This window comes from Amblyomma americanum, chromosome 1 (assembly GCF_052857255.1).
Source record: "Amblyomma americanum isolate KBUSLIRL-KWMA chromosome 1, ASM5285725v1, whole genome shotgun sequence".
NCBI classification, from domain to species: Eukaryota; Metazoa; Arthropoda; class Arachnida; order Ixodida; family Ixodidae; genus Amblyomma; species Amblyomma americanum.
The window spans coordinates 335,182,146-335,195,184 of record NC_135497.1 but is presented as its reverse complement, the minus strand read 5'-3'; the positions used below and the strand labels follow the sequence as shown (position 1 = coordinate 335,195,184).

At 47.3% G+C, this 13,039-nt stretch overlaps 1 protein-coding gene across 1 annotated transcript in view; it reads right to left on the bottom strand.

The window, feature by feature from the left end:
* Window positions 1–5,837: 5,837 nt before the first annotated feature.
* Window positions 5,838–13,039, bottom strand: part of LOC144121124 (uncharacterized) — a 45,209-nt gene continuing 38,007 nt past the window's right edge. The window contains exons 4-5 of the mRNA XM_077654095.1: window positions 7,152–7,379; window positions 5,838–6,204 (exon numbers count right to left, since the gene is read on the bottom strand). Of these exons, the coding sequence (XP_077510221.1) occupies window positions 5,890–6,204; window positions 7,152–7,379 (543 nt within the window). The 3' untranslated portion in view covers window positions 5,838–5,889. The remainder of the gene's footprint in view (window positions 6,205–7,151; window positions 7,380–13,039) is intronic.

Below are 13,039 nucleotides of genomic sequence, written 5' to 3'. Positions count from 1 at the left end.
TGGCGTACCAAAAAGGTGCTTGCGCCGCGACGCCGATAACAGGCGATAATTCATAGCGGACATATCGTACAGCCTACGTCATCGCTGAATGCTTACAAGCGACGTAACGTCCAAAAGAAGTGCAAATATTGTAAATGCTCGCCAAAGTTGACCAATATAAAGATTCTGGGCAGAAGTCGAACGGTACCTACTGGTAGCGTTTATCAGAATAAAAGGCTGATATATGTATCAGCGACATTTCACTGCGCTTGAAGCGAAAATATAATTTCTCTGGAGACGTACCTAACATTATGGAAATTTTGATATGATGAATCACTGCATGACTGCATATATGTACGTGCGTTCTTTCTGAATAAACAGTTGTGAGTTCACGCCTGTATTGTTTCCTTCATGTGCTGCGTTAAATTTAATTCCATCTTGGCAAAGAAACAAGTGCATAAAGATTTTTTTGCTGACAATGTTCATTGTGTTGTTGCTTGCGTGTGGATGAGATCAAAACAATGAACAGTGGGCATGCATTCCTGCAGTGGGGTAATATAGGCGTAGCACGGATTAGCCAGCAATTTTTTAATCGACCAGGGTCGGCTGCATTAATTATGATTAAGCTGGAGGATAAATGTCACATAACCTCGTACTCCCGTACAGCTTTTCTTCAGAGTTCTCTGCTTTCTGCTGCTGCCCACCCACACCTCGCCGTATTTCACTATTTCGAATGGAACGACAGCCGAAGAAGCGTGTTGGCGTAGTGCTCATGTCACAACGAGGCAAGGCTTTTCGTGGACAGAGATACGAGTCGGTAACCAGGGGCAGATTCATGTGTTACTCTTGGAAATGCTGGTCGCATTTCAACAGCGTATTTCTTGGACTTTTTTTCGTCCACATAATGGGGTCCAGCCGAGATAAGGGGGGGGGGGCTCCCTTTCCTCCCATAAATACGCCCCTGTCGGTAACCCCGAAGATGTGCCATATATACCGCCCACAATCTATACACGAATAAGTCGATAAAGGTGTAAAAACAAAGTAAGCTGTCCTCTAGCGAGCTCACATTTAGGGGCAGGGTATTTTGCCCAAGTTCCGTAGGAGATTTCAGTCACTAAATATACGGAATGCTTACTCTTAGCAACGGTAGTATATTCCTACTGCAAAGCATGGTAACTTGATGCAGTTGGCAAAGGCAGTAGGCATACAAGCGCAGCGGCGGACTGGTCGAATTGCGTTCCTTACAGTTAATTGTCTCGTGCAGTCGCTAGGATCGATGAGAACTAGCTTAACCTTCTTATCCATGGGTCAATTCAGGAATTTGTCGCACAAGCCCTCGAGTATGTAAACACGAGGCCAAACACGGTGGCCGTGAAAACATTGGCACGGAACTATAAGGTTTCCATGGTGGTAGCTAGGCTGGTCATCGCTGCTTGTGCGGAATGGCGAAGAACGTGCTTGGGAGAGAAATTCATCCCAGTCATATATGGTTCATTCGAACGGAACCTACTTGTCCAGAAAATCACCACCGATGTTCAGGGAAGCGATGACCAGCTGTTCCTCAGCTTTGGCATCGCCGTCTACTGACGCAGCCTGTTTTCCAGCAGACGCCGCCGAAGCTAAAAATCCGGCATCTCCCAGCGTGCGATCTTCACACAAGGCTTCTACGACCTTGTCCTTCATAAACAGCGCTGTCCGCTCACACTCTGGCATGACTACCTCTTTCATGGACCTCCCGTTTCCAGCCAGTGCGTCCCTGATTTCCGATGCGACTTCGCGCCTGTGTTCAGCTAATGCCGTCTCGGCCAAGGTCTTGAGCCCAAAAACCTTGTTTTCTAGAGCGTCCGTCACTGCACTGGCGATAGTAGTGGACTGAGATGCTACTGTGTTTTAAGTCTCAGGGCGCAGACACTGTTCGAATGAATCCAGCTTCATCCGCAGGGCACCATTCCCTTCCTGTATCTTTCCTAACGCTTCTTTTATTTGCATGAATACGTTGCCAAATTTATCGTCTTGTTCGCGTGCGCGGGACGATAAACAGTCGCGCTCCAGATGTTCCGCAATGTCCTGGTGCAGGACCATCTGGATACACAAAGGGAGATCATGGCGTGGTACTGGTAGGTGTTGGCGAAGTGTTCCAACATGGCGGACGCCACGCACTCGGCATCGCAGCCGTGCTCAGAGTTCCAGCGGCGTACCTTTCGGCCGAGAACGTTGCCCCTGCTGATGGTTGTCCACGCCATGTCTTCCTCCTGGAAAGGCTCTTTGTCCAGTGGGCAGTGGCTGCGCTTAGCAGCGGCGCCGTCGTAGCAGGGCTGGCATACGGAGTGACGCCAACTCTGCCGCCAAAGCAGTGACGAGACCGCACACTCTGCTCGAAGGGAAAGGGTTCAAGAAGAACGTGGGCCGCCGATCGAGGCCGGTGCCAAAACCGAACACTACCGGCATGCATGCGGGCGCTATGGCCTGAGGCATGCAGTCAAGTGTCCTCAGAGGGAACATCCGGGAACATTGACATGCGCGCACGCACGACTCCCGGGAGAACACCACTCGACCAGCCACGGACCACCGAGGTAACGTGCGCCAGTCTGTGGATCGGCCCTGTCGTGCTCCTCAGGTCGTCTACTCTCCCAGTGCCCGGGGAACAAATTGTGTTTCTTTTCTCTGTGTTAGTGCGCTTTAAATGCAGATTCTGTTGAATTGTAATCTCTCTCGATTGTTAATTTGCATGAGTTGCACTGTATTTGTAAATCACTTTGTATGTGCTCGTACGAATGATTGCGAAATCCTCTGTATCGTCTCTCTGCTGTATAAGCTTTGTTTGGTTTTGTGAACCTTTGGCTCCGACCCATTCTCTGGCTTGCGACCGGCGAAGGCTGGGCACCAAACGACCAACCCCCTCGGCTCTTGGTAGCTGGTCTCCGGCTGAACTTGGCACATTGAGTCAATGGCATCTCTATGGGCACCGAGACCGCTACCCCCACACGCTCTAAGGGTGTCTCGGTGCGCACACAAAGGTGCGCGAAGTACTGACACCCAGCAGCACAACTAATCGGCCCAATATTGAGAATATACTGGCAAATTTTTATCACCAGAGTGAAATCAGTCATTCGCAAAATTGGCCCATTTGCCTGCGCTGCTTGGGAAGGGACTAGCTCACGAAGTCTAATCGGCTGACCGAGTTTGCGCGGAGCTTGACGTTGAGTGTCAACCTAGGCGCATGAAGAAATAAAATATAAGTATTGCTGCGACTGGGCGATGAACCCTCGGAGGCCCGAACAGATCAGATTCGCTCGCCACTACACAAGGAGCACTGTGCTATCTCCGAAGCCGATCACGCCTCGTGTCAAAAAACCACACTCACTCATGCTGTCCATTGCACGTCATCGTCTATATCAACTTCCATCTGCGGCGTGAACAGATCAGATCAGCCTAACCTCTTTCAGAGCTTAACCTTAGCCCAATATCACAGCAAAGCAAAACACAACCAGCCAAGCAAAACCTTGAGCCAACCTAGCCAAACACATGCTTTCGCACCTCTACTCGGCTTAACTACGTTTCCAAACCCTATCACTTTTTTAGCATGTGTTGTAGTTGAAAAGACTGGATCCGGACAACGCTGGCCAATGCAAGCGCCAGTGACTGCAAGACAAGGAAACCTCATGTAACGGCGAACTTTATCGACATTTTTTTATTAGAACTTAATAGATTTCAAGGCACAAGAACAGCAAACAACAATGTAGGCTCCCGCACTCTTCGGACAGCACATGAAAGAACAAAACCAAGGAAATCCTTCGCCTTGCGAGCCTGCAAGAAAACAAAAGGTGCAATTAGTGGCGGCTTGGCTGACTTACGCTAACCTGGAAATTGTTCCGTCGAATTTGAATCAAAGCCAGCCCGAGCCTCTAACAACGAAAACCACCGATTAGTAGTTGCTCATACCAGGCTTGCGGAGCTACAACTGAAAGATACTGATCATACATCTCTTCCAAGAAAATAAACCCGTTATTTCATAGTCTCCGATTTTTTGCGATTGTTTCCGATCACAAAGAAAGATTTTTGATCTCTATGTTCATCACACTGGTATCTATAGAGAATGCTGAAAAACAGTGACAAATGGCATATACAGCGATCTCACAGAACGAACTCCGAGATCCATGCATCCGCTCGAAAAGGCCAATGTCGCCTATATAGGCAAATAGAAAACAACTCACCGCTATGAATTGAAGTCTCACCACTATCCACTATTCATGCAGTGAACACTGATAGCCCCTTTGTATGACATACTGCGCATCACCATTTAATATCTTGTAGCATTACTTGTCCATGTACCTCAGCGCAAATTGACTGCCCATTTATGCTTAGATTATATTAATTGTTTTTTTTATTCTTTTACTGCTATAAAGATATTTTCCGCGCTTCTCGCCTTACGATATTTTCGCCACAATACTCTTCCCCATGTAGAGTATGCTCTAAACAGAAAGGAGTAAAAAGGGAGTAAGAAAGGGAAGTAAGCTGTCCTATCCGCTAGGAGGCAGCTTACTCTCTTTCTTACTCCCATATAGGCGTTTGTTTGTGTTTAGAGTGTAGCATGCGAGCTAAAATCTCTTGTTTAAATTAAAGGGCTTCTCGCTCTATCTATCGCAAAGGGACACCCGCGGGGCTTGACAACTAGCTGACGGCTATGCAGTTGAACGTCGCGAAGGCTGCGGATTTTAAAGTTAGATCGCATTTTTGTGCAGCTATGAAATGCTCTCAAGGTGCAGAAAGCCGGTTAAATTCAGTACAGGTTCTTCTCTGCCTGCAATACATACAGCATATATGAGTATAGCAAGTCGGGGCGCAGGCAGCGAGAAAAAGAGAAAATATCGCCGGACAGTGGTCAATAACATTTTATTAGGATGACAAAAAAAAGCATATTAGGCGCATATATATTTAACGGAAAATTTTGGTTGTGCGCTCATAGAAGATGCACAGCTGAACTAAGCGCAATTAAACACGTGAAAGGCACACAACACAAGGCAAGCGCTTTGTGTTCATGTTCCTATTCAGTTGCGCATCTGTGATGTGTAGCTTACAATGAACCAAACTGAAACACTTTAAGTTCCGATCATAGAATTTGGATCAAAATTTTCTCGTTTTAAATTTCGTCTGGTGGTAAACTTCTAGTTTAGGTAACACAAAACGAATTTATAACCGATTAATTTTTTCCTCGTGGAGGAATTCGATGCAGCGGCCCTAATGTGGGCGGAGCAGCACTTAACAGTTAAGTCGTCTCTCACTACAACAAAACGCATTAAAAAATGTTGCTATACGGCATTCGTAAAGCGGTGATCTTTATCGTCCATCCCATGCATACCACTTCACCTGCGCCTTGAACACACGACAGTGCAACGCCAAGAGGGCCGGGAGAAGATGTCCACTGTGTGTCACGTATATCTTGTCCTCTACGTCTTGCGCACATGTCCAACATTCTTCGACAAAAAAAATTGAAATTTGGGAAAGTGTAAGATTCTGGTATTGAAATATTCAAGGCCCATTCTTCCGATATCTGGAAAAATCTTCCTTTTATACTGTTTCCATTGCTCGCATCGAGCAGTTATGACTGTAATAGAAAACCAATGAAGAACACTTTGGACTGTAGCAAAAACGTTAATAGCAAAAAAAAATGCAAGCCTGCAGGCGGTAGGTTGGGGATATATTGACTGTTGTAGTAGAATTTTACAATATATGAGGAACACTGCGCTCATAATACCCTCCCTATACCCTATATATCACCCTCCCTGCAAATGCCTTTAAACGTTTTCCCGTTCCAGATTGCTTTTCTCCAGAACTGTTGGGTACGACGTCAGTGGTGCGCCTCCAGGCTCACCGTAACCGGAATGCAGGGGCAGCGGAGAACCTCCTCCATTACACGAAGTACATGGAGGCCTGCAGTTCCTGCAGCACCTTGACGGCCTCCACGTATTGGGCAGTGGTCAACACTGTGTCACCGCCGCCCTCAGACGACTGGCTGACCGCGCCGGACGTCTCCAGCTTGCTGGCGATGTGGTGTTTTGCACGGAAGGCGGCCAGGTGCGCGTAGTACACAGGGGCCGGGATGCTCACGCTCCTTGCACATCGGGAGTATGTGTGGCACAGGTAGAAGCTGAGCTTCTGCAGGTCGTCCGCGCTGAACTTGGAGTCATCCCACACGACATAGTAGTGGGCCGGCCGGCTGGTGCCCTGCGGGTGCGCCGAGGAGTACACTCATTCACATGCGAGAATTCCAAGGGCCGTGTCATGTTGTGTCGCATCGTGTCGAGGTATGTGGTGGTGCGGTGTGGTCCTGCTTGTGGTGCGATGTGGTGTGGCGTGGTGTTTGCGGTTTAAATGCGCCATTACGTGGGAAGGACAGTGTTTAAACGCAATATACAAAAACCGGCAGTGCCCATGAGCAACCCATGCACTTGCCCTGCTCCTAATGCCGCATGCACAACATGTTTCTGGCTTTATCTGGCCTTAGATGCCCTCGCGCCAATAAATACAGTGAATAACTATTATTTCCTGGCTGGCTGTCATCAGCGCATTGGTCGGTCATCGTCATCTATGTCGGTGTCCCGACTTCGGGACAGCATAAACACCGAGGCATACAATCCGACACGACTATTTAAACAAAAATCAATTTTTGACCGTTTTTTGAGACTTAAAAGCCGCTTCCATCTTTTACGTACGAGCTAAACATCAAGCGCTTCTCTTTTCACCCAACCTTCTGCAATCATGTCTCAGTAGACGCCACCTCGAGAATAAAAACCAATGACCATATCCACATGACAGCATCACTGAGCACTGGCCATAGAGGCCCCCCATGCGCAACTTCCGATACCGCTTCCCCAAAGGTGAACGATGACGTCACAGTCACACACAGCGCTCCTGATGGACTCAATGTAAAGCGGAAACCTTCCGTCACAGTTTCGCGCGTAGGTGATCTCGAAAACCATGCTTCCGTTTCCTCAAGATGTGGAAGGCCTACACCGCAGGCGCTCCTGGAATTTGTAGCGCATTAACGACGCGACACGACTTTGGCAATGCCGGCGCCCGGACTATTTCCTCCGCAAATTCATAAACGAAAACACCGCAGACCATTTCTTCCCGCTGACAATCGCAACAAGAGCGGAGAAGAGGACGCCTACCTGGATGCCGAAGTGGCTGCAGAGGAAGAAGTCGAAGTCCAGCGGGTGCGTGACCACCGAGTCTACGGTCGTGCCTGGTGGGACGTTTCGACACTTGCCCACGCCGTCGCGGTCGTTGGCGGGCATGAACCTCGTGTGATGCCGCTTCTGGACCACGATGAAAGTAATTGCTGGCTCGTAGGTCTCGTTGGGAGACAGTTCCTTGCACGCCAGCCGGATGGCGCTCACCTGCGAGATTTTAGAGCGGAAACAAAAACTGTCGGTCAAGGCTGAAAGGCCATTCGAATCATCACGATATCTACCTAGTTCAGAATGTAAACCAAACAATTTGGATGTTCACGAACTATGCTGTCGTATCTTATACAATTGTCGTTTCACAAAGAGTGTACGGCGAAGATCACCGTTTTTTTAAGCAATGCTATTATCGGTTGTACTCTGGTTAAACGAGCCGTTTCAGCTACCGTTCAGTTCAACGGAAGTGCAGCTTTTCCAACTGACGCTTAAATGAATAACAGTCGGCTGCAGTTACTCGGCATACTCCTCTAAATTGAGTTCACGCGGTCCACATTCCGGATCACGTGATCGGTTTGCACATAACTCTGCGCATTGACCACCTAGTTGACTTCACTCAACAAAAATTTCTGTGCAAGCTTGGCGTTTCAGTATACCTGTAGTGAACAACCACACAGAGCCAAAAAAAATTCAGTACAGGAACGTCCGGCTTCACCGCTCAGCCGTTGTTTTACTGGTGCCACTTCGCGGCCTTTTTTTTTCTGGCTACACTAATCCGAATATAGTCGGATACACTCAAGAATGAAGCCGATTTTCTCCGTAAAAGGACCCCCTTCCAGCCAATGGCTTCGGCTTATCATCACGAGCCCTCAAGGCTGACAATGCGGTGTGCGCCGTGGCAGTGACAATAGTCTTCCCTGTGAGGGGGGAGACTAACCCCTTTCATCTAGCATTCGCCACGTGGTTACCCAAGCAGGCTCATGAGAATTGGTCTATGCCATTGGCTGCAAGAGAGTCCATTCAGGGTTCTTGAGTTGCTGGGTTCTTGAGTTGTATCCGACTATAATGGAAGTTGTAGTTGTACTTATATTAGCCAAGATAGCAAGATGTGGCAGCCGGAAATGCCGCCGACTCGGCCGATGCAGCGGGTCAGTAGACTGGTCCAACTGCGTATCTCCACTGCGCTGAGATCTCAACAGCAGGTGGCGCTGCCTTTTATTACCCGTGCCACACGCGCACTTTCTAGATGTTTGTAGCCTTAAGTTTGCCTATGCCATTTTTTTCGGAGCTGGCGCTACACGTCCAGATTTAACGACATTATTATTTATTGGCAGATTTATTGACATTACTGATTCGCAACTAAACAGAGGAGATTACAGTCCAATAAATGACGAAATTCAAATGTTTTCTGATAATATTCTGACACCCTCTTTTCAATATAAGTCAGTAGAATATAACCGCGGGTTCAATTTAGAGGCAAGCTCGCCGAAATAGTAGCCAAACATGTCCCGCTTATCACGCTATCAAATCATAAACCTAACACTTGCTTTACAAGAAAGCATCAATGCATGAGAAATAAGAAAAAAAAACGGTTGTACAAAAATACAAAGCACGAATGTTCGCCCTGCGCGCCGGGTAAATATAAAACCTACCTAAACCTCTGTTGTTCTGGCCTTTGTGACGAAAAATTTTTTTTTTCAAAAAGCCCTTCCTGCGCTACTTAGGAACAATAAAAGCAAGTCCTTCAAAACAATACGTCCGAACAGTGTCAGTAATGATATATCAATACATGATATTGACAGCACCCCCTACTTCGATGCTGAATGTCCTAAAGCATTTAACTCGTTTTTCGCATATATTTTCACCCAAGAAGATAATCCTAACTTCTCGTATGTACCTGATTTTGGTTACCCGTACATGGCGCCGGTTGACATTACACTTGATGGCTTAGTACACCTGATAAATAACCTAGTACCCTCTTTTTCTGGTGTTGATTAAATCAATTCAAAATACTAAAGACATGCCATTTCTGTCTCCAAAATCATCTTCCTTCATATCTTTAAGCAGTCAATATCTACAGGTGAGGTTTCCACCGGTTGAAAAATAGGAAAGGTTGTACCGGTTTTCAAAAGTGGCAACAAACACTCGCACGAAAACTGCCCACTTCCACCTTTTTGGACTTTGCCAAAGAATTTTATCGGGTAGAACATTGCCGACAAATATCTAAGCTTTGTGCGCTTAAATTACATTCTTTAACTCTGTCATGGGTCCGTAGTTTTCTTTCTAATTGCCAGCAGTACACCGTTGTTAACAAGTATTAATTTCCTGTTTGCGATGTTACATCGGGCGCGGCGCTAGAAGCCTCCTCTGTCCATTAGTATTAATAATTTACATTAATAACCTGCCAGCAACAATCTCATCTTAGATACACATATTTGCTGACGTCTGCATTATTCATTGACCAATAAAATTTACTAATGGCCACCTTGAACTTCAAAGTCACCTCGATTGCATAAACGACTGGTGTAAAACGTGTCTAATGACTAAACATTTCTAAGTGTAATATAATTACTTTTAGCCGAAAATGCGCAACTTCGAATTTTCCATACCGCAATAATAACGATACATTGGCTCGGAATACGCAGTATAAGCATCTAGGCGTCCATATTTCACCAAACCTTACTCGGGCTGAACACACATCCACCACTTTCGCTAATGCTTCCCGGTCACTAGTTTTCTTTCGCCGTAACCTGCTATGCACTACCCCTGACATGCGTAAACAAGCCTATATTACTTTTGTAGCACCGCAGCTAGAGTACACTTCATCCATCTGGTCACCTTATCAGAAATATCTAATAGAAAAGTTGGAAGCTGTCCAGAATCGGGCTTGTCGTCTCATTTTGGCAAAATTACAGTTATCAGTCCAGTGCAACCCAACTGAAGATCAAACTTTCGCTCCATGCATCCTTTGCAAATTCGTCGCGAGACTGCCCTTTTATCTATCTTTCACAAATACGTCCATGCCACTGATTCACCGCCAGCACATCTACAACGTCCCTCCTACTTATAACTGCAGCTATGCCGAATTTATGGCAACACACATGATTTCAACTTCTCGTCACTCCCGCGTGCCATTCGTCTCTGGAACGATCTTCCGGACTGCACCGCCCTGCAGGCTAATCAAGACCCCTTTCGCGAACATCTACCCAAACATTTCGTTGATAACGGTTAGCACGTCATTTAAATACTCAGGATTCGTACAACTTCGTTTTCAGCAGCTTGAGACTATTGCCTCTTCGGTTTCGTGATGCGCAGCTTTGTTCATTTATGCCTGATATGTTTTATTTGGCTTTTGTATAAATCTTCGTGCATTTCTCCTGATTTTGTTTCATGAAGCAAAGTGGTTTTTTTACTTTTATCCCTGTTAATGAATTGCGATATCTTATCTGAACTCACCTGTTTTTTGTGTGTTTTGCTGTACTTTTAATATGATGTTTGGATTTCTGGCCTATTTCTCACTAACTTCTGTATCGCCCCCTTACACAATGCCTCTCCAGAGGCCTATAAGGTATCTGTATATAAATAAATAAATAATTTAACTAGTCACGGTGACGATACCGCCTTCAAGGCAGTAAAAAAAGCCCTGAATATAAACAGTGTTAATGAGAAAGTATAACAGCAATGCCCTTCAAATATAATATAAAAATTATTTTGTAGAAAACGCCACTGTTCTTGCTTGACAAGTGTGTAAAAGTAGAACTCGTGTGTCAGCTCACAGGATAACAGTACATATGAATTCCTATTAAAAATAGTGTTGTTTATGAATAAACGATTATACTCTGGGTAGTGACTTCACACAAAAAAGTTGCATGTCTTTCCGCATGCGGAATGGCGAAAAGAGTATACAGATCTCGAGCGAATGAGGTGTGGCGAACTCAGAAGGTCGCAAACGCCAGTTAGTCTGTCTAATGTCATTAAATACAAGTGTGTGGCACCGCGCCAATAGCGTTAAAAATTGATTTACTAAGTAATTAATGACCTAAAACTTGACCGTGTGGCACGGGTATAACACCTCGAACTGTCGTTCAGCTCAACGGACGGTCAACTGCACAGCAGTTATAATCGCCCGTGTGTAAGAAGGATGAGAGGCGGAGCGGATACGTACAAAACCGCGCCAGAGGCCTCAGTCTTGGATGTTTACCACCTTTTGCAGAGAAACGATCAAGCTGAGGTCAACTAACGCCGACAAGACGTCTCCAGAAATGAATATCCTGGATGTCCTGAAATTATATCCCTGTGGAGATCAATTCGGTGTCGTTACGTATATGCACAGCTAGTCGGCTTCTCCAAAGACAAAGGTTATCCAATGACACTAGTGACATTGAATGCGGGAAAAACTGTCTTAACAAGATGAGCGTTTAGTGGGCACAGTATAGTAGTAGGCGCAGTTACTTACCTCATAGTTACGGACTTCCAAGAACTGCCCCTCGCTCACTCCGTCCCTGTAGAAGACGATCCGCTCGGGCTTGTGCCTGGTGGCGCGGTGGAAAGCCAGTAGCAATTCTTTGATCATGTCCTTCAGGTCTCTAATGATTTCCACACGCGCCTTAGCCTCGGAGTCTTCAATCTGTACCCGAATGGTGGCGTGAAACTTGGACGGTACAGTGTCTAGGCTTCCGACGCACGCGGCGATGGATGGCCTCACCTTGTCTCCAGGCGATGGGTGCGACACGTCTGCTCCAATGACGATCACGGGCGTATGAAACAGCTTCGGCTTCTCCTGCATCAGGAGACTATTGTTGATACCGCCCATCTTGGCGTTGATCTTCTGGCACAAGTTTTGGATGAGCGCTGCGTTGCACTTTTGGACCACGTTGTTGTCCAAGATGCATTGTGTGCGCAGAGAGAGCTCAGTCTCTGCCACCTGCTTGATCTCAGCGTAGTTCGTGGCTTTTGTTATCACTGCCACAACCATCTCCAACTGCGGGTACTGCTTGCGCTGCTCCGTGAGAACGGTCCGCATGGGCTGGCGGTTTGTGTCGAACGTGATGACCGCAAGCGGCTGCGCAATGCGCATGCCCAGTTCTTGGCCGATGCGGATCAGCATCCTGATGAAGTTTTCCAGGGAATCCTTGTGCGCGGAGCGGCTCACGTTGAGAACAATCCACTTTGTCATGGACATCGCCTTGTAGAAGCGCTGCCCTCGGAGATCCCACGTACCGTCGCGCGGCTTGCACATGGTGTTGTTCTCAAATACCAGAGATGGCGGGTCGAGCACTCTGCCCACAACCTGAGTGGGCTCAGTGTTGATCTTGACGCCGAACTCTCGCAGGTACTTGTCCGAGCTGCTGACCATGTCGCGCACGGACTGACGAATCTTCTGGAAGCGCTTGGCTGGCGGCTTGGCCGTGTGCTTGATCATCTCGGCGGTCTGACTCTCGTCGAGCTTCTTCCGACAGTGCTGGCCTTCGGCCAGCTCGCACACCTCCAGAGGAATGTAGACCGGATGCGTCGGGCTGCCACTCTGCACGCAAGGGAAGTTCGGGTACGACAAGCGCCTGTAGCGGCTCTGGAAGTAGTCGGCGACGGAGATCTGACTACCTTCTGATTCAAAATAGATTTCCTTCGCAGGTTCCCTCGTGATCTTGACCACTTTGTACTTGCGCGGGTACGGAAGGTGCGTCACTTTGACACGGAGTCCCTTGAGCTCCCTATTCAGGCGCACGTACTGGTTGTCGCGCAATGACCGGAAGTCTGCGGGCGTCAACACACGACGGCTGTCGCTTAAGAACCTGCACATGAAGTCGACCAGTGGAAGCGACTCGTAGAATGTGGTTGCTGACATGTCGACGTTAAGCATGGGCTTCCATTGGGCG